Source organism: Myxocyprinus asiaticus, chromosome 7 (assembly GCF_019703515.2).
Source record: "Myxocyprinus asiaticus isolate MX2 ecotype Aquarium Trade chromosome 7, UBuf_Myxa_2, whole genome shotgun sequence".
Taxonomy (NCBI): Eukaryota; Metazoa; Chordata; class Actinopteri; order Cypriniformes; family Catostomidae; genus Myxocyprinus; species Myxocyprinus asiaticus.
Genome location: NC_059350.1, coordinates 3,113,966 through 3,137,500, shown reverse-complemented (window position 1 = coordinate 3,137,500; position 23,535 = coordinate 3,113,966). Strand labels below are relative to the sequence as shown.

The window sequence follows — 23,535 nt, the reverse complement described above, 5'->3', positions numbered from 1 at the left end:
GTCATCATGGACCCATTCTATACACACAAATTGAGGCGTATCAGGCATCCAAACAAACACACACACACATTGGGCTGAGGGACGTGGCACTTACAGTTCTTTGAGGGCGGTGAGGTGATCAAAGAGACTCGAGTCCACTGAGGGAATGTGGTTTCTGGAAAGATCTCTGCAACAGAAGCCAGAAAGAAAGAGAGAGTTACAACCTTAAACACACACAGGCACAATGCCGTAAATCTCAGTAAAGGCTAGAGTTATACTTCATTTCACGGCTTTGTGATAAGTTTTTAGCACAATCAACGTCAGGAGCATGTGTAGACGACGCACAAAGACGCGGACTGTCAGTGAGACCAGAAACATCATGAGTTGGCTTTAATGCAACAGTCAGAAGTTATTTAAATAGGTAACAAATAAAACTCATGGCAGAAAGATTCACATGTATGATATCTGGTAAGTAAAAAACGTATGATATTTGGTCAGCAGCCCGTCAGCAATAGATTGGGGCATCCGTTTAATGTCGGCGCAACACGACGCACCACAATGGACGCTTCCAGTGTAGACTGTGTCATTGATAATAATGGGAAAGATATGCTTTTGACGTGACGTGCCGCTCGTGTCCCGTTTAGACGGGGTGTTAGACAGACTGTCAGGTTGCTCAGCGACATCTCCCAAACACAAGCTGTTTTTAGAAGTTAATCATTACTTTTCAAAGACCAAATGCACTGATGTGTCCACACCACTTTACAAATCATTCCTGCACCACTGTCACCACCCATGATGTACAAATGAATCCCAATAATAGACCAATCTGCATCAGTCCTCCCGATTTCAGCACGGGTAGAAATCAACAACAAAAAAAACGAAAACAATAAAATGCAACCTGTGTTAGCATCACACCCAGACACCAATGTGTGTGTGAACAGTGCTCCCAGAAGAAAACATCTGCCCATTCCAGACTGAGTGTGTAAGAGAGAGGGAGGAAACTTACTCAAATGACCGCTTAAGCTGTGTGTGTGTTGTTGAATGCTTCTGGTATAATCATTATTTTGTCAGATCCTCCTCAATTGTTCCCTAATAAGAGGCACCCTTGCACATAATCATGTTACATAACAAAATGTGCAACTATGGTAACAAATTCCAAAGTTATCCGTGCAAAAAGAATGAAAGCAGTACACCGTACTATTCTGGCACAGTCTGTGAGTGACGTTGTGTATTTTCAGTAGAATCAGATTTACACAGTGTTTTGTAAGGGTTTTAGAAAGTTTATTTAAGCAAATGAATCTGGTAAGAAATATCTTTAGCTAACAGCTCCTATGAGGGTTAAAGTGTTGGCCAGGTATCCGTTGCCATATGAAGCCAAAAACCTGAAAAACTTCTGGAAATTCGGCATAAAAAAGTGATTTTAGTCTATCTGTGTGAGTTTCTCCCAAATAAGGATGCAAATTTGACTGCCTAAAAGTACTGATGTAGTCTTGTTTCTTTCAGCAACAAATAATAATATTGAATAACTAATTATATATATATATATATATATATATATATATAATACACAGTATACTTATACATCGATGAGCCAAAACATTATGACCACCTGCTCAATATGCTGTTGGTCCTCCGAGTGCTGCCAAAACAGCTCTGACCCGTCGAGGCATGGACTCTACAAGACCCCTGAAGGTGTCCTGTGGTATCTGACTACCATATTAGCAGCAGATCCTTCAAGTCCTGTAAATTGCGAGGTGGAGCCGCCATGGATCAGACTTGTTGGTTCAGCACATCCCACAGATGCTCAATCGGATTGAGATATGGAGAGTTTGGAGGCCAGGGCAACACCTTGAACTCTTCATCATGTTCCTCAAACCATTCCCGAACAATGTGTGCAGTGTAGCAGGGTGCATTATCCTGCTGAAAGAGGCCACTGCCATCAGGGAATATCATTACCATGAAGGGGTGTACCTGGTCTGCAACCATGGTTAGGTAGGTGGCACGTGTCAACTTGACATCCACATGAATGGCCGGGTTTCCCAGCAGAACATAGCCCAGAGCTTGTCACCTTCCCACAGAGCATCCTGGTGCCATCACTTCCCTAGGTAAATGGTGCACACGTACACGGCCGTCCACGTGATGTAAAAGAAAACGGGACTCATCGGACCAGCCTTCGTTGCCCTCGTGCATCGATGAGCCTTGGGTGCCTTGTGGTTTGTCCCTCCTCAGACCACTGTTGGTAGGTACTCACCACTGCTGACCGGGAGCACCCCACAAGCCTTGCTGTTTCAGAGATGCTCTAACCCAGTCATCCGGCCATAACAATTTGGCCCTTATCAAAGTCGCTTAGGTCTTCACTCCTGCCCATTTCTCCTGCATTCAACATGTTGACTATGAGAACTGATTGTTCGCTTACCATCTAATCGCTAAAGTAAAACATTTTCTTTCCCATAAAGACCTGGATATTGTGATCCACTCACTAATTTTATCAAGGTTAGACTATTGTAACTCACTGTATATTGGCCTCCCTCAAATTGCGTTATCCCGCCTACAGCTGGTTCAACACGCGGCAGCTAGGCTTTTAACAGGGTCAAGAGAGAGGGATCACATTTCCCCTGTTTTAGCATCTCTACAGTGTCATCCCATGAAATTCAGGGACGATTTCAAAATTCTGCTTTATGTCTACAAGACACTATCTGGTCTTGCGCCCCAATATATCAGTGACCTTCTCCTCCCCCACTAGAGTGCTCAGGTCTTCTGATCAACTTCTTTTGAAGGTTCCTCGTTGTCACTACAGATCTAAGGGCGATCGTGCCTTTTCTGTGATAGGTCCTAATCTCTGGAACAGTCTCCCTTTCCATGTGAGTTCAGGTTCTTCATTAGTCATTTTGAAATCTTCTTTGATAACGTATTGTTATTCTGTATCTTTTGAATAGATCACTGAATAGGTAAATACATGATGCTGTATGTAAAGGTATTTTTTTAATTATGTTTTATATATATATATATATATATATATATATATATATATATATATATATATATATGAGATCAGCAGTTACAGAAATACTCAAACCAGCCCATCTGGCACCAACAATCATCCATGTGATTATCTAATCAGCCAATCGAGTGGCAGCAGTGCAATGCATAAAGTCATGCAGATACGGGTCAGGAGCTTCAGTTAATGTTCACATCAACCATCAGAATGGGGAAAAAAAAGTGATCTCAGTGATTTGGACCATGGCATGACTGTTGGTGCCAGACGGGCTGGTTTGAGTATTTCTGTAACTGCTGATCTCTTGGGATTTTCATACACAACAGTCTCTAGAATTTACTCAGAATGGTGACAAAAACAAAAAACATCCAGTGAGCGGCAGTTGTGCGGATGGAAACACCTTGTTGATGAGAGAGGTCAACAGAGAATGGCCATACTGGTTTGAACTGACAAAGTCATTTTTTGTATTAAACGGGTTATATTGTACACTTTTTAACATTTTATGTTTTCCCCTGAGGTCGAAGTTTTTTTTAAGTAAACATACACTTGACATATTTGCTCAGTGTCTCGCTGCTTTTCCAACATCTCGCGCAGGAGCACCAAGTTTTTTAGATGTGTGTCAAGTTAAAAATAACTTTTAAAAAAGCGTCTCGAGACACCTGCATTCTGTAATATTCGTAACACTGCATCAAGATTTTTTTAACGCAGGAATGCTTTTGGTCTGAATTGTCTCTAGAATTAAACTGGCTGTTTTTTTACTACTGTAAAAAATACTTTTTGTACCGATGACAAAGTTTGCGCTGCACACTGTGCATGGGACGTACCAGTGCATGGAAAATCTAATGTAAGTATACTTTGGGCTTAAATGTCCTGGGTTATGTTCGGCTAACCACTTTGTAAAATGAGTAATAATGCTATCGTCAAGTTGCTGAAAAGGTGTTGATATGTAAATGTGGGTTCTCATATGTTAATGAGCTCGGGATTCTAACTTCATTACCATTATGTTTTTTGAGCGAGACGTTTCTGAAGCTTTGTTTCAAATAAATTTCCTGGGTGCACTGGGAAGTGCTTTAGTGAATTTAAAAGCTTCGCGTTATAAATGAACATTAATACAGTGCGTAGTACTAGTGCATGACCGAAATATCGGTCGGCCGATATTATCCTTTCACCGATATATCGGTATCGGCGTATATTTTACTGATATGCGCCAATATGAAAACTTTTTTCAGAACATATAATGCAGAAAACAATACTTTAGAATTGTTGTCATAGCGTAGTTTGTCCAGCAGAGCGCGCTCCGGCTCCATTGTTTACAGAGCTGACTCTGAACTGACGGTGGCTCTGCAGACAGGGCGGAGTTAAACGGTGCGGATTTTAGGAGATCTCTTCTCCTTAAATTGCTAACTAGTTTGTGAAATACATACTGGAAAGTTAATAAAAAATGACCCCATCATTTTATATAACTAATATAATGTTAACCCTGTCCCTGACAACCATGTCACTCATGTTTATCACATCTGTTTGCTGTTAGCCAGCTATAGTTTATCAGTGCAGTCAGTAATGTAGCAGATTGAAAGGTAAACATCAGAGCATCTTTTTTGCAGCTCAGCAGACAACGGTGCAGTGGTGGATTGTGTCTGAGTGTTGATTTCACGCTACGCTGTTGCCTAGTTGGTGAGACACAATGCTGGAAAGTAAATAAAGTCCATCTTTTACTCTCCATGATGACGAACTTATAACTAACTAGCTAATCACTAGCTACTTTCATTGTTGTCAGCTGAGTGGAAGCTAATGTGTAAACATGCATTCACCAAACTGTTTTGTTCAGGATTCACAGTTTGGTACCCCCTTCATCCAAACAATTCCAGTCATTGCATTTATAAAATGTAATATTTAGAAGTCTGGTTTTCCAGACATTCAAATAGGATACGTAATAAAAGCAGATTTAATAAATAGCATATTTGCCCTGTGTAAATAATAATATATAGGAACTGTATCTAAAATAACTGAGGGGTGATAAATTCTAATACAACAGGCTGGAAAAATAGACATTTATTCATTTTAATATCCTATATATATATATTTTGAATGTGTTGAAACTTGACACCGGGCGACGCACCCCAAAAATGGCACCGTTAGATCGGTTTCATGCTGAAGAGCCGCTTAAAATAAGTTTTTTTTTCTCTCTTGTAAATGTAAATGAGTGTAAATGCCAACACCATCATATATGTCGAAAGAACTGAAGCCTGTCAACCAAAACATGAACTCATTGATGTCTTTAAATGAGTCTGCTTTTTTATTCCATTAGTTACTCCAGGTCGGAGGCTGCCGTATATATTTAGTTTATACGTAGGGTTACATCCTACATAAATTTAATGGTGCAACGCTCAAATATTTAGTAGAGCGTAAATTGTGACTTAGTGCCCATTTACACTACAACTAGGCTAAGTTGTAACATACGTATAGCTGGTGCAACCGGCCCCTGATATTTATTTAGCTATTTATTTTATTTTTATTTATTCTTTATTTTAATGGTCAGCCATTGACTGATACTATACAGTACTGGCATTTATTTAGTTATTTATTTTATTTTTATTTATTCTTTATTTAAATGGTCAGCCATTGTCTGATACTATACAGTACTGATGTTTATTTAGTTATTTATTTTATTTTTATTTATTCTTTATTTAAATGGTCAGCCATTGTCTGATACTATACAGTACTGATGTTTATTTAGTTATTTATTTTATTTTTATTTATTCTTTATTTTAATGGTCAGCCATTGTCTGATACTATACAGTACTGATGTTTATTTAGTTATTTATTTTATTTTTATTTATTCTTTATTTTAATGGTCAGCCATTGTCTGATACTATACAGTACTGACATTTATTTAGTTATTTATTTTATTTTTATTTATTCTTTATTTTAATGGTCAGCCATTGACTGTTACTACACAGCACTGATGTTCATTTAGCTATTTATTTTATTTTTATTTATTCTTTATTTAAATGGTCAGCAATTGACTTATACTAACAGTACTGATGTTTATAAAGCTATTTATTGTATTTTTATTTATTCTTTATTTTCTCAGTGTTCATTTCTAGATTTTGTTGACAATGTATAATAATAATGTCAAATGTTCTTTGATAAAAATATTTGTTTAAGAAAGCAGCCTTCTGAGTACCTTTGCATAGTCATATCGGAGCAAAATCCACATAGAAAAGGTCTGTTTTCATTCCAGCTCAAAAATTAGCTATATCAGTCACCATATCGGTAATCTGTGAATTTTCCCCCTCTAAATCCCATATCGGTCGGGCTCTACATAGTACATGAAGATATTTGTTAAAAAAATGAAGAAAATCCTATTTTCCATAACATGGCCCCTTTAAATCTTTGCTTTGACAAAAGATTAGTCTCGGTTCTCATTTGGATTCTCTATTTGGTACTTTGGCTTGTTGCGGCACACAGCCTCAACATAACATTTTTCTGTTCTTTCTTTGCTTGTCTTTGTTTTTCTTTCATTGCGTCAATCATTTATTCAGTAATTCCCTAATTTAAGTGTAATTTATTGATCACAGAAGAAAGCTTAATTTCCATACATAATTCAGTCTTTGTTAGTAAGTGTCTGGCTGTTGGATACACGAACAGCATGTTGAAATCACACAGATAGAATTGCCCGAAAATAAAGTAGTGCTCACGTGTGGTTCACATTTTCCATGCAGCAACTGAAATGCTTGATTTAACATCCAGATTCACTTCAGCAGACAAGAATCGATTGTGGTTCTGGGGGTTTTCTGACACTGCTTTGAGATGGGAAGAGCTGACTATACACTTAATAACTACAGCTGGAATACAAGTTCTTTGGGAACCACTTACAGAAATACTAAAAAGTACTACAAATCATGGCACAACCATTGCTATGGCAATTATGGCAATATCATGTTTTTTAGCATGTATTATGGTAGTGCCATTGTATTCTTTGAAATACCTTGAAGCACTGTATAAATGAATACCATGGTACATGACTATGGTAATCATTCAGTATGTGTAAAACAAGGATCCTGATGATGTCATGCAGATGACACCCATGAATGAGATCACAAACCACTCTGATTCACAGCTGGTATGAGGGTGGAAATGGAGCATTATGACAAATCCATATTTAGGATGAGCTAGTCATTTTACAGCCAAAAAAAAAAAAAAAAGACTGGAATGTATGAATACTTTGCAAAAAATTGGGTCATACTATAGACTATTGTTTGTACTGGACATAAAGCTAATCATCATTACCATACACCCAAACCCAAGCCCTACCCATAAAATAAATTGTTTAGCAGTTTTAGACCTTATATAAAAACAGTATTTGCTTTATTTATGAATCAATTTTCCAAGTGATTCCCAGAATGTAACTGCAGGGAGGTTTTTTTCAAATTTAGCTCGTTTTTGAGAACAATTTTGTCCTCAAACTATTGCTTAGTATGTACGTACACACTCATTTGGAATATAGCGCACTCTCTCTCTCCTTTTCTCTGACATAAAGCTCTAGTGTGCTGCTTCGACATGACCATATAATGAGACCTTTTCGGTTTATATTAACAGAAGTTAGGCTCCTGTGCGCAGCTCCACGCCAGAGCCCAAGCCCCTCGGCGGAGCTTCGCGAGTGAGCCAGTGTGCGACATATGGTTCTGTTTTACTTTACCAGGCGAGCTGATTTCACCTTATAAGGGCCGAAGAGCCGTCTGGTGCCACTTCTAGTAGAAGAGAGAGAGAGAGAGTGAAACAGACAGTAAGAGAGATGGCAAGAAACACCAGACAGACAGTGCCAGAGTACTTCATTCCAAGACTTGCACAATTTATCTGAGTAAAACACTGGAAAATGGAAGGAATATGACGGAAGAGAATGTCGTTCTTGTGCTTTTTTTCCTTAAAGTTTTTCTTGTGACTCCATGTCTACACGACAAACTAGATTGCTCCCTTTACAATCGACGAGGGTATCTACATATTGCGTGCTTGCAGTGTAAACAGCTCTGCAGATTAGCTTTGTCATGCCACTTCACCACCTTTTAGCATAGACGATGGCTATGTTCGGAACAGAGAACTAGCATACACAAAAAAAGTAGCTCTTTGGCTGAACTTGATTAAATCGTGAACAGTGGTTCCATGCATTTTAAATGAGTTTTCTAAAATTACAATGAAATCTCAACACAAACACTTTGCGTAGAAAGAACCTAACTGAATTGGGTAAACCCAACAAAATTAGACATTGTCAATGTAACTCAAATAAATCTCTTTTATTACTATATGTACAAACTAGTGATAGTGAATGTTTGCATGCTAAATGCTTGCTGGTTGGAAGCACTACAGAGTGTAGTTTAGTAACTATGCTATGGTTAGCATAGCAATTGCTTAGTGAAGTGAGCAATCAATTGCATGTATAACGTCTACCTGTCCTCATTGTTAACTCCACTCTTTACCATAACAGTAACCCCCAAAACTCTCATAACAAAAACTCAACTTTATATTAATCTTGCCATGCAAAGCATGCTAGGAAATGGAAATCCCCTGCCAGTTTCACCACAAAGAGTATTCATGTAGTCCCAGCTCAAATGAATAAAGTACATTTCCATTTTTACAAATTTAAATGGATAGAAAACAATGAAACTGTTATGTCTTGTAAACAACAACAATAACGGGGGGGAAAAGCAGATTTGTATCAAAATATCAATAAATGCAGTAGTAAATTCAGCCTAATAAACTGCTTTTAATTAACAACCTTGTTAATATTAATCAGACAACAGCAAGAAAATGAGAAAAACCCTCACTGCTCTTGGCTGGATAACTTTAATAGCTTTAAAAAGTATTAATGTATAACAATCATAGACTGAAGACCAGTTATTGAAGTAGTTTTATGTTACCTTTTATTACAGTTTCTGAATGTTTACTTGAATACTTGATTCTGCTATATATAAAAAAAAACAAACATTCAAAAGCATTGCTTTTATTATATGTATCTTTGTACTATTGTTTTTATTTGCTTTTAATTTCTTTATTTGTACTTATTTTAGTACTGACTATTTACTTGTCTTGAATAAAATTACCTGAGAACTTGAAACAATGTCTAATCAAATTAACATTTTGTTTATAGTATCGAAACTGGTATTAAGAATTGTCAATTTGCTTTCATACATAAACAAAAAGGATATTATAACGGAAGGAAATGAATCGAATCAATTCTAAATTAGAATCAAATCAAGAGCTTGTGAATCAGAATTTAAATAAAGCTGGCAATCTGTATCTGTACCTTAAGCCATAAAATAAACAGAAATGAAATACTGATTTGAGTAAAAATTTTCTTTGTGTGAAGATGTGAGAAGAAATAGAGCATGGAGTGATAAATCTGGCAATAGAGGCATGTATATATATATATATATATATATATATATATATATATATATACACACACACACACACACACACACACACACACACTGTATATATGTTTATACACTGTATAGTACCCAGGGTATAATATAAAAGTATGTATATTTATACTTTTATATGTATAAATACCTTTATACTTTTATAGCACATAGTGCCTGTATAGGTCTCAGAGTATAATATTTTAAATATATATAGTACATAGCATTGTGTTGTATACGTCATTAAGGTATTCCATGCATACAGAAAAGTTTGCATGCTGTGTACAGGATGCAAACTGCAAAAAATGTATGAATAGTATCTTAGCATGCTATTCTGAACACAAGATTATGACTGTTCGACTCAAAAACACAACTGCATAATAGATGGGATGATGGTCAGTACAAAGAGGGCGTTGAGGATGACGACACTGACAGTTAACATAAACACTAAACAACGTAGGGCTGTAATCGGCATAGTAACGCAGCCAAGCCACAATTGGCTGTAACCACGGTTACACACTAACCCACTAAACACCAGTCTGTCTGTTGTGGTTCTGTCGGAAAAAGAAAGGGGCAGGAGGAGAGAAAAAAAGAATGAAAAAAGGAAAGAATTTTATGGCACGCTCCGTTCTGTTTATGTTTGAAATTTCCAGAGGAGGGGCCGAACAATACTCGCCCGCAAGTGTGTGTGAAATCATGTACATCATTTATTTAGGTGCGTGTAAAAATAAGAACTGAAGTGTATGTGTGTTTGTGTAAATATTGAGTCTGAGCGAGTGTGTTTACACACTGTGTGTGTATTTCACTCCTGATAAAGACCAGAGTGGTACTGTAGCACCTCGGGAGCTTTTCTTGAACAATCGCCCACTGTGAGCAGCTCCGCTAAGGGTTTATTACTCAGCTGTGCTTTCAGGATCTTTCCGACCCAGGCCGGACTCTTCATTCTGGGCCATATGTGGCAGAGTGGGCCCCTCTCCTCCTGGAAATCAATCCCCGGAGAATGATTAACAGGGTACTTTCCAATTGCCGGGAAAAGAGGGGCGGGAAGAGAGAGAAGATCTGTTCCAAAAACCAAGCGAGCTGCCTTGCCTGTTGCCTACATAGGCATCTGAGATATTTCAGAGTGAATCAGGATATAAAACTAGAAAAGATGTAGGCAAGGACTTGGCTTTATCCATCGTGAATTGACTGGATTGTGAAAAGTGGCCGTTACATACCAGAATGTAGCCAGTTGGTTGGAGGGGAGGAGTTGAAAAGTAAGAGGAAAGGGATATTGATTCAGAGGCAGAGCAAGCAAGTATTGATCAGCATGTTATTTTATCAATATATTTTTGAGGCATTGATATATTAAAATTAGCCAACATTTAAATTAGAAGCCTAATTTGCATGCTTTCCAACTCACTCAGTTGGCCTTTTGTCGGGCGTAATAGAATTGGGAGACCACAAGAGGGTGATATAACATTTACTGAAGCCGGTCGCAGGTTGGAAAGGCACAGTCATCACACACACATGACGAGCTGATGCAGCGCAGAAGATGGCATTCCAAAGCTACGAAGGTTTTTGAACTTCTTCAAGAATGAACAAAGTGACGTTGATGAGTTTGCAGGTTAGTGTATGAAACTGGTGTATCTGTGCAAATTAAACAATTAGAAACTGTGATGTTTATTATGCAATTTCTCTGTATGTAGCCTTGAATATGTCTTCCATTCAAGCTGTCAATCCACAAAACGACATACTCAATTTGTAGCCTATATGAAAGATACATATACACAATATATCATCCAGTGATGGGATGAGTAAATAATCTTTGTCCTTTGATAATTGGGTCGAATTTAAATGCAAAACTATGCAAGATGTACTCCGTGGCACTGCATCATTTTGACACTGAATGTTGGCGGTGTGTATGTGTGTATATTGAAAATAATTTTTTCATATCATGTCATCCGCCAGACGCGTCTGGTGTGCGACCCTGCCGTTCACACTTTACCAAAGTTGTGTTCACAAATATGTTTGACAAAGACTAATGTGCAACAAGCAGCCCTCTTTATATCTGAAAAAATAAATAAATAAAAAAATCCAAAGTTTGGAGTAATGAACAGATTTTGCTCTTATGGAAAGAAATTGGTACTTGTATTCATCAAAGTGGCATTCAACTGATCACAGTGTATAGTCAGGACATTAAAAACATGAAAAATTACTATTATAATTTGAAAAAAATGTTCAGAACTTCTTAAACTACTTCAAAGAGTTCTCATAAAAAAATCCTCCACGTGCAGCAATGACAGCTTTGCAGATCCTTGTTATTCTAGCTGTCAGTTTGTCCAGATACTCAGGTGACATTTCACCCCACACTTCCTGTAGCACTTGCCATAGATGTGTCTGTCTTGTCGGGCACTTCTCACGCACCTTACAGTCTAGCTGATCCCACAAAAGCTCAATGGGGTTAAGATCCATAACACTCTTTTCCAATTATCTGTTGTCCAATGTCTGTGTTTCTTTGCCCACTCTAACCTTTTCTTTTTGTTTTTCTGTTTCAAAAGTGGCTTTTTCTTTGCAATTCTTCCCATAAGGCCTGCACCCCTGAGTCTTCTCTTTACTGTTGTACATGAAACTGGTGTTGAGCGGGTAGAATTCAATGAAGCTGTCAGCTGAGGACATGTGAGGCGTCTATTTCTCAAACTAGAGACTCTGATGTACTTATCCTCTTGTTTAGTTGTACATCTGGTCTTCCACATCTCTTTCTGTCCTTGTTAGAGTCAGTTGTTCTTTGTCTTTGAAGACTGTAGTGTACACCTTTGGATGAAATCTTCAGTTTTTTGGCAATTTCAAGCATTGTATAGCCTTCATTCCTCAAAACAATGATTGACTGATGAGTTTCTAGAGAAAGCTGTTTCTTTTTTGCCATTTTTGACCTAATATTGACCTTAAGACATGCCAGTCTATTACATACTGTAGCAACTCAAAAACAAACACAAAGACAATGTTAAGCTTCATTTAATGAACCAAATATCTTTCAGCTGTGTTTGATATAATGGCAAGTGATTTTCAAGTACCAAATGATCAATTTAGCATGATTACTCAAGGATAAGGTATTGCAGTGATGGCTGCTGTCTAGATTTGATCAAAAATGACTTTTTTCAAATAGTGATGGTGCTGTTTTTTTACATCAGTAATGTCCTGACTATACTTTGTGATCAGTTGAATGCCACTTTGGTGAATTAAAGTACCAATTTCCTTCTGAATCTGTACATTATCCCAAACTTTTGGCTGCCAGTGTATCTCTAATTATCAGGAAAATCTTCAGATTAACGATGCCTTTTTTCAAAAGCTTAACAATCAGATGTAGATCCAATACAAATAGTGGCCATGAAGCTCCCATAGACTCCCAGAGAAGCAAACACACACTAGAGTGACCAGACACACTCCAGATCATTCCATATTTGGAGTGATCTCAAACACACACAATGACAGCTATCACCTAATTACAGTTTTCTCAAAAAATGGTCATTAATAACAGTTTAAAAAACAAAAAATCCACAGGGAGAAATTGGAATATTACTTAAGTCTTCTTCTTACAAAAGTAAAAAGTGTCTGGGGGGGCCTGGGTAGCTCAGTGGTAAAGACTCTGACTACCACCCCTGGAGCTCACGAGTTTGAATCCAGGGCGTGCTGAGTGACTCCAGCCAGGTCTCCTAAGCAACCAAATTGGCCCGGTTGCTAGGGAGGGCAGAGTCACATGGGGTAACCTCCTCATGGTCGCTATAATGTCCTCGCAGTCCAGTTTTTGTCATGCTGGTGCGAACACTTCAGGACTGTAGTGTATAAACTACATGACCATTCGTCACCGAGACCATGTGTACACTGGTATTAAGATGAGGTTTGGGTGATCCGATCACAAATGTACAAACGAGACATCACCGTTACACCTGGTCATCTCTTTTGACCACTTGTGTTCAGATTTTGAGGAGAGTCTCTCTGATTTCATGAGGACATACATCAATTATTACGTCTGTGTTTTACTTAATGATAATAATGTGCAAAAAATAAAAGACGAGAAAGCGCTAAAAACCGGAGCACAGTTTCTCTTAATATTCCCAAACATGATGCTGAGAGCAGAATTCTGAGTTATTTTAGCGCAGTTCCTGTAACTGAGCTTCTAATGTGCGTGCTGTTCATTTCTGTGTGACGATTGTACATATTCATGCATTCGCTTTTTTACATTTTCTGATCGTACACTTATTTCCCTTTAAATCCGAACGGAACTGCCGAAAAAACTGTCCATTTCAGCTGCCCTTAGCGTCGTCCCGTTTCAAAAGGATCGCCAAAAATGCATCTTAACATTATTTTTCCCCTTTTTCACCCAATTTGGAATGCCCAATTCCCAATGTGCTTTTAAGTCCTTGTGGTCACTTAGTGATTCACCTCAATCCAGGTGGTGGAGGATGAATCTCAGTTGCCTTCATGTCTGAGACCGTCAACCCGCGCATCTTATCACGTGGCTTGTTGAGCGCGTTGCCACAGAGAAATAGCGCGTGTGGAGGCTTCATGCCATCCATCGCGGCATCCATGCTCAACTCACCACGTGCCCCACCGAGAGCGAGAACCACATTATAGCGACCATGAGGAGGTTACCCCATGTGACTCTAAATCCCTAGCAACCGGGCCAATTTGGTTGCTTAGGAGACCTGACTGGAGTCACTCAGCACGCCCTGGGATTCGAACTAGCGAACTCCAGCGGTGGTAGCCAGCGTCTTTTCCACTGAGCTATCCAGGCCCCCCAATGCATCTTAAAATTAAGATAATGAAATTAATTCACAAACTCGTGCAGTTTATTGTTGATAACATGTCATAACACATGAACGAACGGCTCTCGTTTGGCATCCATTGCAAAGGAAAAAAATATTAAAAACTGCTGATAATAATACAAACAGCGAGTAGGTAGATGTTGGTGAGGTTTTATTTGATTATATTCAAATTCTTTTTTGTCTTCTGCTTTCTAATACCTTGCCCTCCTCTTGCACTCTCTCTATATTTCATTGGCTGTGGCTCATTGTCATCTCTCGCTCGGCGGGAGTGTGCACAACTGATGACAAGACGTCTAGATATCAAGCAGTTTTGAAAACTGTTGTAGCGTCTGGGACTGACAGGAATGCGCGCACACAACAAGGCCATTCGTCGTGAGATCCGAGACTTCTCGTTGCAGACCAGTCGCTGACTCAAAACATCAAAGGAGAGGAGCTTGAGTCATGTAGTGTACACTAGGCAAGAAAAACTACAATTGCACTGCTGTTGGTGCAATAAACCAAGATTTCTGTTCTGCTCAATATGGAATTATACATGAAATCACTGTAGAATCGTCAGCACTGAAGTTCTACTGTCAATACAGCATCGGTTCCTCTTACTCCAGAGCTCACAGATGGTCTAAACACAGAAGAGGCGCAAATATTTTACCATGAACACTATTTCTATGGTGCTCTTACATAACATGTTATCAGCTCTGATACGACCCTTTTAAATACTCACAGTAGGAGATGTCCAGCTGTCTGGAGGAGAGAAGAGAGAGAGGAAAACTTCAACAGAGAAAGACAGAGAGAGAGAGAGAGAGAGAGAAATTCTATTAATTACTTCTAATTCTTTTAGCAAAGGTCATAAAATGCATCTTTTATGACTTCATATTAACTGGAATATTTGTACTTATAAAAATTCACCTTCATTTAACAAATTCATCTGCAGAACAATTTAAAATAAACTAGTAAAGGCAACAAAGGTGATTAAAGATGGGCAAAATGTAAAAGAAATCGTGCACCAGGTTTATGTGGACAGAAGAGATTTCACCATAATAGGAATGAAGCGCCCAAAGGCTGCCTGCAGTTTTACGCCAAAATAAAGGTTCCAGGGTTTAACCTGGTCCCATAGCAGTGCCGCGAACAAGTGAAAAAATTGAGAAATATAACAGATAAACTTTTGAAATACATTTTTGTTTTTATCTTTCAAATAATTGTAAACATAAAATGTTCCTAATAAATAATATAAATATAATAAATGATAAACTACCAAACATGATATAACATCGTTACCAATTTTATATATTATTAAAAGGTAGCGGAGGGTGGCATATTGTCATCAGACCACTGTTTTGCTCAAGAATTATGTTTTAAAAATGTAGAAAGAGGTACAACAGATTTTTTTCTAACAATAAATAACTTCTATTGAACTTGGATTGGATCTGTTTAACACACGACAGGCCAAATATTTAAAGGGAGCCACAATGGAACATCATGGAAAAATAAAACGTTACAAAGGAACAAAACACCCTTTTAAGTTTTATTCACACATCTGTCATAGTTGGATAAACGGCGGTGAATGGGGGACCACAGCAAATGTAATTTTTTCTTAGCCATTTGCTCCAACAGCAAAAGAAAAAAATCAACAATTACACTTTCACAGCTTTGCAAAAGAAGATAAAAATATACAGCGCTGGATAACAGCAGTAAGAAGAGAGAAACAGGCCAAATTTTCTGTCACTCCCTCAGCAGCTGTGTAGAAGCCTCATCGTAGCTATGGTAACTGATTTTTTTGAAGGGTAATATAATACAAAATTACACTCAATATTTTTAAAATTGGAAATATAAAAAAGTATGCTACATTTACGTGAAAAGGGTCCATTGCGGTGTAACGGATATTGGAAAATGCCATCCAGACCGCTAGAGGGCGCCACTTTCTTACACAATGCTGAATGACGCGCTTACTGTAGCACTGATTGCAGTATATTTTTAAATGTAGCCTTTCAAGCTTTTATAATCGCACAAGGCCATATTGCAATTTCAATCTTAACTCAGTCATGTAGCCTTAATGGATGCCATACCGATGTCTTAGAAGTCAGTTTGCTGGTCTCAAAGCATTTGGATGTTTTTACCTTATCATGTATAGGTAAGTGGCACTATCACAACTGTCACGTCTTTAACGATGATTTTTCCTCATGAACCATCGGTTTTCATATCTGCGTTTTCATGCTTAAAATCGATTTGCCGATGGTTTAATTTGGTCAATAATTTGGTCATTTTCTGTGTGCAATAAATCACATTATAATTGAAAACAAATATTAACCCTAGACATTTCTTTTTCAAAACAAGTTTTGTGGCATCCCTGTTACCTATCCTTAGGGGTTGAATGTTACAGGGTTGAAGATCAGTGCAAAAATGCCCCATAACGACCGTATATTGTTAGAACACGTACTCAGACTTCAATGTGATGTACGTGTTTACATTTTTCTTAGGTTGTTTTCTCATCTGCAATACATCTTTTATTTAGCAGATGTTAATTGAAATGTTATTCTTTCCAGATGAAATGATCTAAAACAGACTTTTGGAGATGTACGTGTGCTATGATCATAAAATATTCTTTAAAAAAAAAAGTGAGATTTTTTTCCATAACAGAGTTGAAATAGGTTATCAGACTTGGGCTAAAAGCCACAAATCAATGAAAGACTTTCATGAGGTTTTTCAGTGAAGACACTAACAGCTGGTCTTGAATCATTGGAAAAGGACAGAAAAGTAAGAAACATGGACAGTTTCAGGGACAAATATATCTAGGACATAAATAAATACATGTTCAAGAAAGCATTTGCTCACACACACACACACACACACACACACACACACACACTTGGTTATCAAAGGCTTCAAAGCATGTTATTATTCTTCCATTTTCAGTAGCTCAACCAAAGTCCCTTGTGCTGTTTTTTTTTTTTTTTTTTTGGTCTATTTGCTTCAGTGTTTCCCCAGGCACTCAGTACTCAAGGAGAATAGAGCGAAATGTGTTTATGTCTGTTTTCAATCAAAACAGTGTAGATTTTTCAGAAATAACAGGTACCAGTGTAGCGTGACAAAATGCTACATTACTGTTTTTGGCGCGTGTTTATACCTGGTATTAAGATGAGGTTTGGACGATCCGATTATACACCGATCAGCCACAACATTTAAACCACCTGCCTAATATTGTGTAGGTCCCCCTCGTGCCGCCAAAACAGCGCCAACCCGCATCACAGAATAGCATTAAGAGATTTCTTCTCACCACAACCGTACAGAGTGGTTATCTGAGTTACCGTAGACTTTGTGATTTTAAACCAGTCTGGTCATTCTCTGTTGACCTCTCTCAACAACAAGGTGTTTCCGTCCGCAGAACTGACGCTCACTGGATGTTTTTTGTTTTTGGCACCATTCTGAGTAAATTCTAGAGACTGTTCTCTCTAGAGCAGCAAGACTTTCACCCACTGTTGCACTTGTGTATATGGTTGAGTGACAATAAAGGAATTTGATTTGATGCGCTTTTTAGAACCTAATCGGCAAAGTTTAAAACTCTTGTTGACTGATAGGCAAGTAGGCGGTGCTTCGCTGATGTTCAAACGCATTCGAATGGATGAGTATTAACGCAATGAGTGCAACATGGTTACATGCATTTTTGACCACTTTTGACCACCTTCAAATGCGGTTGAAGTAGACAAATTTCAAAACATTTTGAACCTCGTTTACACTTGTCTTTAGCGTCATCCCGTTTCAAACAGATCACCCAAAGCTTGTTTCACAGCCGAGTGAGGTAATAATCAAAAGTGCTCTCCTAAACTGTCCTCTCTCTCATGTAGTGTTGGGAGGTCTGATTCATTTTACTGAATCTGTTCCAAACTGGCTACAAAATAAACAGTTCACTTATTCGTTGATTTAGTACACTCAAATTTAATTGTGTAATCTTAAATAAAATAAAAAAACAAAATTATAATTTTTACCTTAAATATTTTCAAAATTCAAATAATATTTGAATTTTAAAATCAGCTGATTCTTAAACTGACATTGTTTCCTTAGTCCACAAGAGGGCGCAATAAATACATAAACCATACAGCACTATATTATTGCAAAGAACATTCCTGTTAAAAAGAGCATTTCTTTTTCAACTAATGTGCATAAAATAAATAAATAGAAAGTTTTAGTCAGTCCATATTCTCAAATGTTATGTCAAAAGTAAAATGAGAGGGGAAACATTTCAATAGACAGTTCACATGGTGTTACACTTGTACTGATGCCACAGTATACTACCCCAGACACAAGCTTCATAATAACAGCGAAATATCACATTGTTTTTTATTCATTACAGTGTATGTAGGGTAGCAGTATTCCCAGATAGCAGAGGTATTCGGCTGAACTCGGTGGTGAAGCGGCTCAGACTATGAGCCCAGGCCAGGGGCTGTTCAATCAGGTGGAACACAACAGAATGAAACCGAACGCGAGGATCTCGAGGCATATATTTCCAAGTTGAACATCTTTCCTGACAAAAACTCATTGCTTAATCTGAGAAACGCGTATAAGAGAGCAATACGCAACGGCCAAGTACCTCCATCCACTGTAAGGGGCTGTTCACACTGAACGCGTCACTTTTGCAAACATCCATTTTTTTCTTTGTAAACGTGCCCTAGATGAACGTCTTGTTTAGCTTTGTTTTTGTTTATTCAGCGTCTCATGCAGGAGCACTGTTTTAGATGCTGTGTCTAATTAAAAAGAACTTAAAAAGCATCTTGAGACACCTGCTTTCTGTTAAACTGTATTTGTTGCACTGTGTCTCGCCTTTTTAGCGAAAGAATGCGATCGATCTGAAGTCATTGTCAGTTCTTGGCACACATCCAAAATTCGAATGCACAGTTTTAGCATTCGAATGTACATTTTTTTCTTAAATTCGACTAATATTCCAATTTTAAATTTTTATTTGACAGCCCTAGTAGCTTGCCTCTAGTTGAACTACTTTACAAGACAGAGTAGATTTTAGCTTAGCATGCTACAGTTTCAAAGTAGCTTGCTCAACACCGGTGTATGTGTGTGAGAGAGTTTTTGATATGAGTGGTTATTTTTACTTGCATGGGAATGAACAGATAGATAAATACAGGAGTGACCGGGCCAGGGAAACCGAACCATACACTGACAGGAACGAAAACACTCCCAAACACAATCACACACAGACACACACACACACACAAGCACTTATGTGTTAATGATGAATCAGTGTTCTTAAATTAACCACAGCCGTGCTACTAATGACTTGCATAACTCTGCTTGAGTCTAACAGAAACATTCCAAAGGTTCTAGGTCAAAACTAAAGCTTCTAAACCTGTTGTCTTGAGTGGGATTGGGGGTGTTCAGGGGTCTCTTGAGTCAGTGGGTTATGAGTTCTCTTACATATGAAGAACATGAAGGTCTAGGTCTGTTCTTAAGAACTGAACTAGAGAAAGTAGTGCTTGATTGTTCTATGCTGAATGGGTTAAACATTTAGCTAATGATTATAAGTGGCATTTCCTAGCAGACAATAAAGCGGACTTGCATTGAAGGAACGACCCAAACTAGTAGTGGGCTCTTTTAACTTTGGCCAGTAGGTAACCACCTAGAAACCAGCCAGAACACCATAGAAACACCTTAGCAACTGCATAAAAAATAAAGGAATATATATATATATATATATATATATATATATATATATATATATATAAAATTCTTTTCATTTTTATTCATGCATCCTAAAGAAAAGCATAGTTTGTTGAATGTACCTTATTTTGAAACCGTTCTTGGTAACATTTGTGAAAAGATTTATATACATTTCACGTACACATCATACTTGTTATATTACAAGACAGACTCTTACGAGAAATCGATTACTTGTTTTTTTGTGGGTTAGAGTACTCCACTACAAGATTACTCGAAAATGCCCATCCCTAACCTAAATATATCTACTAATAGCAATTTACTCCAAAAACATTTGTGCCTTCAACTGTCAAAAGCAACATCCTTTCAGCTAATACAGGGTGTCTCAACCACTGGGTCGCATCCCAAAAGTGGGTCTGCTGGGAGTACAAATGACCAATTAGAAGGTTTGGGGCAACAGTGACCTCTATTGTCGAATCGGAGTAATATCTCCAGGTTTACGTAAACTACCGTAAGAGGCTGCATTTCTCTGCATTAACTATTAGCTGTGCAATTACAATAATCCATCAATCGTTCAAGATCGTCATTTAACCTTGATATTCGTTGGAAATTGTGCCAACGGAGGGTAAGGGACCGTCTGAAAAGTCCTCACATTGTGCTAAAACATGCTAAATCTGTGGAGGGTGTGAAAAGGGACTGAAAACTTCAGCCAGCAGCACCAAAGCTACAAATATTGGGCTATAGATATTAGGCTGCTATATTTTAAGCATATAAACATAACTAGATTAATTAAGTACCTATTAATTTATTCCATCAAACAACCCCAAATGGTGGGTCATGGATGACTGGCATTCAAAAAAAGTGGGTCGCAGTGGGCAAAAGGTTGAGAAACCCTGAGCTAATAGATCTTAATACAGTTCTAAAATGTCAGAGACACACTGTTCATGTCAAATATTGCCTCTTTCCTCTCTTTAAGACTCTCTCTTTCTGAGCTTCTGTATGGGGGTGATGTCATCATGTGAAACTGTCATGGCAACAAAATAAACCTCCCAGCAGCACATATGGTCAGTGAGTTTTATCCCAGCTTGTAAAACACACTTGCACAGACACACTCAGACAGGCAGCTCCTGACTTCTTGACATAATTCAATCGTATTTGTGAAGAAAAAAAAAAGAACAGGAATTCAGTATGTCTCTTTCTAACTTTCTGTTCCTCTTTTTCCATACAGGAATATCTTTATTTTCAAGTTCAGAAAAAGGATGAATGGGCGAAAATGTCTATAGAACTGCAGAACACCATAAAGAGGTAAAGACCAGAACACAACAGTGAAGACTATTATAAACTAGCATATACCAATGAAAACCACTGCAGTCAAGCATATACCCCTGCAGGGCACTGAAGACCACTACAAACCAGTACAGACCACCACAGAGACCCCTATGGACCACTGGAATAAAGACCAGCACAGATTAGTAAAGACTATTATAAACCAGCATAGACCAGTAAAGACCACTGCAGGCCAGTGAAGACAACTACAAACCAGCACAAACCAATAAAGACCACTACAATCCAGCACAAAGACCAGCACAAACCAGTAAAGACCACTACAGACCAGCATAAACAAGTAAAGACCACTATGGACCACCGCAATAAAGACCAGTGAAGATTATACTAAACAAGCATAGACCAGTAAGGACCACTGCAGACCAGTGAAGACAACTACAAACAAGTACAAACCAGTAAAGACCACTAAAGACCAGCACAAACCAGAAAAAGACAATTACAGACCAGCACAAACCAGTAAAGACCTTTAAAGTCAGAATATCTGCGGATTTATCGGCCTCGGTGAAATATCGGTCGACCACTATTAAAGACCATTACAGACCAACACAAATCAGTAAAGACCATTACAGACCAGGACAAACCAATAAAGACCACTATGGACCACTGCAATAAAGACCAGCAGAGAACAATGAAGACTATTATAAACCAGCATAGAGCAGTAAAGACCAAAGTAGGCCAGTGTAAACATCTACATACCAGCACAAACCAGTAAAAACCACTACAGACCAACACAAACCAATAAAAACTACTGCTGATCACTGCAATAAAGACCAGCAGAGATCAGTGAAGACTATTCAAAACCAACATAGACCAATGCAGGCCAGTGCAAACCATTAAAGACTCGGATCCAGTGCGAGCCTCAATCTCCTGACAGTTTGAACGACCATGATGATTTGTGAATCAGAGGAACTTTTGATTCTGATCCTCAAGTTTTTGATTTTCATGCGGTTCTGTTTAAAAGAGATATCTGCATATTTGCAGATGGTATATAATAGAAGTTTTATTGATATTTGTCTTTTATCATTAGAAAAGTTACAGGGAATTTTTGAGGAGAGACTGTTAGAATAAGTGCTTCAGAGGAAGATTTATGAGCGTTTCACAGGATGCTGGATCTGCTGAAGTTTTGTGAGGTTGGTTTATTACATCTGTTTTTAACAAGATATGCGCATATTTGCAGATGGTATATGATATTATTTTTATTGATATTTGCCTTTTATCATTAGACAAGACAGTTAAAAGTTACAGGGAACTGTTGAGGAGAGAGAGGGAGAATGAAACAGACGAGCACTTTAACATTATCAGCTCAAATGCGTCTCCTATGGCTCTGATATGCGGACCGTTTAAATTACATTGTGTTGCACACCGGTCTATTATTGTAGTAACACGATGGCACGTAACAACAAAACAAACCGTGACTGTTCATTTACATGTCTCAGTCACTTCACATGCAAGCAGGCGATTCTCGGTGCCTTCAAGAAACAAATCGGCCAAATGGGAAAATTTATCAGCCAGTGCCGATAATTAAAAAAAGTCAGAATATCGGCTGATTTATCGGCCTCGGCGAAATATTGGTCGACCACTATTAAAGACCATTACAGACCAACACAAATCAGTAAAGACCATTACAGACCAGGACAAACCAATAAAGACCACTACAGACCACTGCAATAAAGACCAGCAGAGAACAATGAAGACTATTATAAACCTGCATAGAGCAGTAAAGACCAAAGTAGGCCAGTGTAAACACCTACATACCAGCACAAACCAGTAAAAACGACTACAGACCAACACAAACCAATAAAGACTACTACAAACAAGCGCAAACCAGTAAAGACCACTACAGACCAGCACAAACCAGTAAAAACCAATGCAGGCCAGTGAAGACAACTACAAACCCACACAAACCAGTAAAGACCATTAAGACCAGCACACAAAAGACATTAAAGACCAGCATAAGCCTATAAAGACCACTACAAACCACCGCAATAAAGACCAGCAGAGATCAGTGAAGACTATTATAAACCAGCATAGGCCAGTAAAGACCAATGCAGGCCAGTGAATTCAACTACAAACCAGAACAAACCAGTAAAGACCAGTAAAGACCATTACAGACAACCACAAACAAGTAAAGACCAATAAAGACCAGCACAAACCTATAAAGACCACTACAAACCACAGCAATAAAGACCAGCAGAGATCAGTGAAGACTATTATAAACCAGCACAGACCAGTAAAGTCCAATGCAGGCCAGTGAATTCAACTACAAGACAGCACAAACCAGTAAAGACCCCTACAGACTAGAGAAAAACATTAAAGACCACTACAGACCAGCTCA

At 38.1% G+C, this 23,535-nt stretch overlaps 1 protein-coding gene and 1 long non-coding RNA gene across 3 annotated transcripts in view; one reads left to right on the top strand and one right to left on the bottom strand.

Annotated features, from left to right (window-relative positions):
* The window catches only part of LOC127443532 (polycystin-1-like), a 100,650-nt gene that overhangs the window by 67,736 nt on the left and 9,379 nt on the right, over positions 1-23,535 (bottom strand). Inside the window, exon 2 of the mRNA XM_051702222.1 lies at positions 95-166. Coding sequence (XP_051558182.1) covers positions 95-166 — 72 coding nt within the window. The remainder of the gene's footprint in view (positions 1-94; positions 167-23,535) is intronic.
* On the top strand, positions 10,230-22,284 carry LOC127443541 (uncharacterized). Of its 2 annotated transcripts, XR_007897677.1 has the most exons (4): positions 10,230-11,002; positions 20,833-20,920; positions 21,085-21,161; positions 21,248-22,284. It is a non-coding gene; the product is annotated as an uncharacterized LOC127443541 (long non-coding RNA). The 2 variants fall into 2 exon arrangements; XR_007897676.1 differs by having other exon boundaries at positions 21,085-22,284.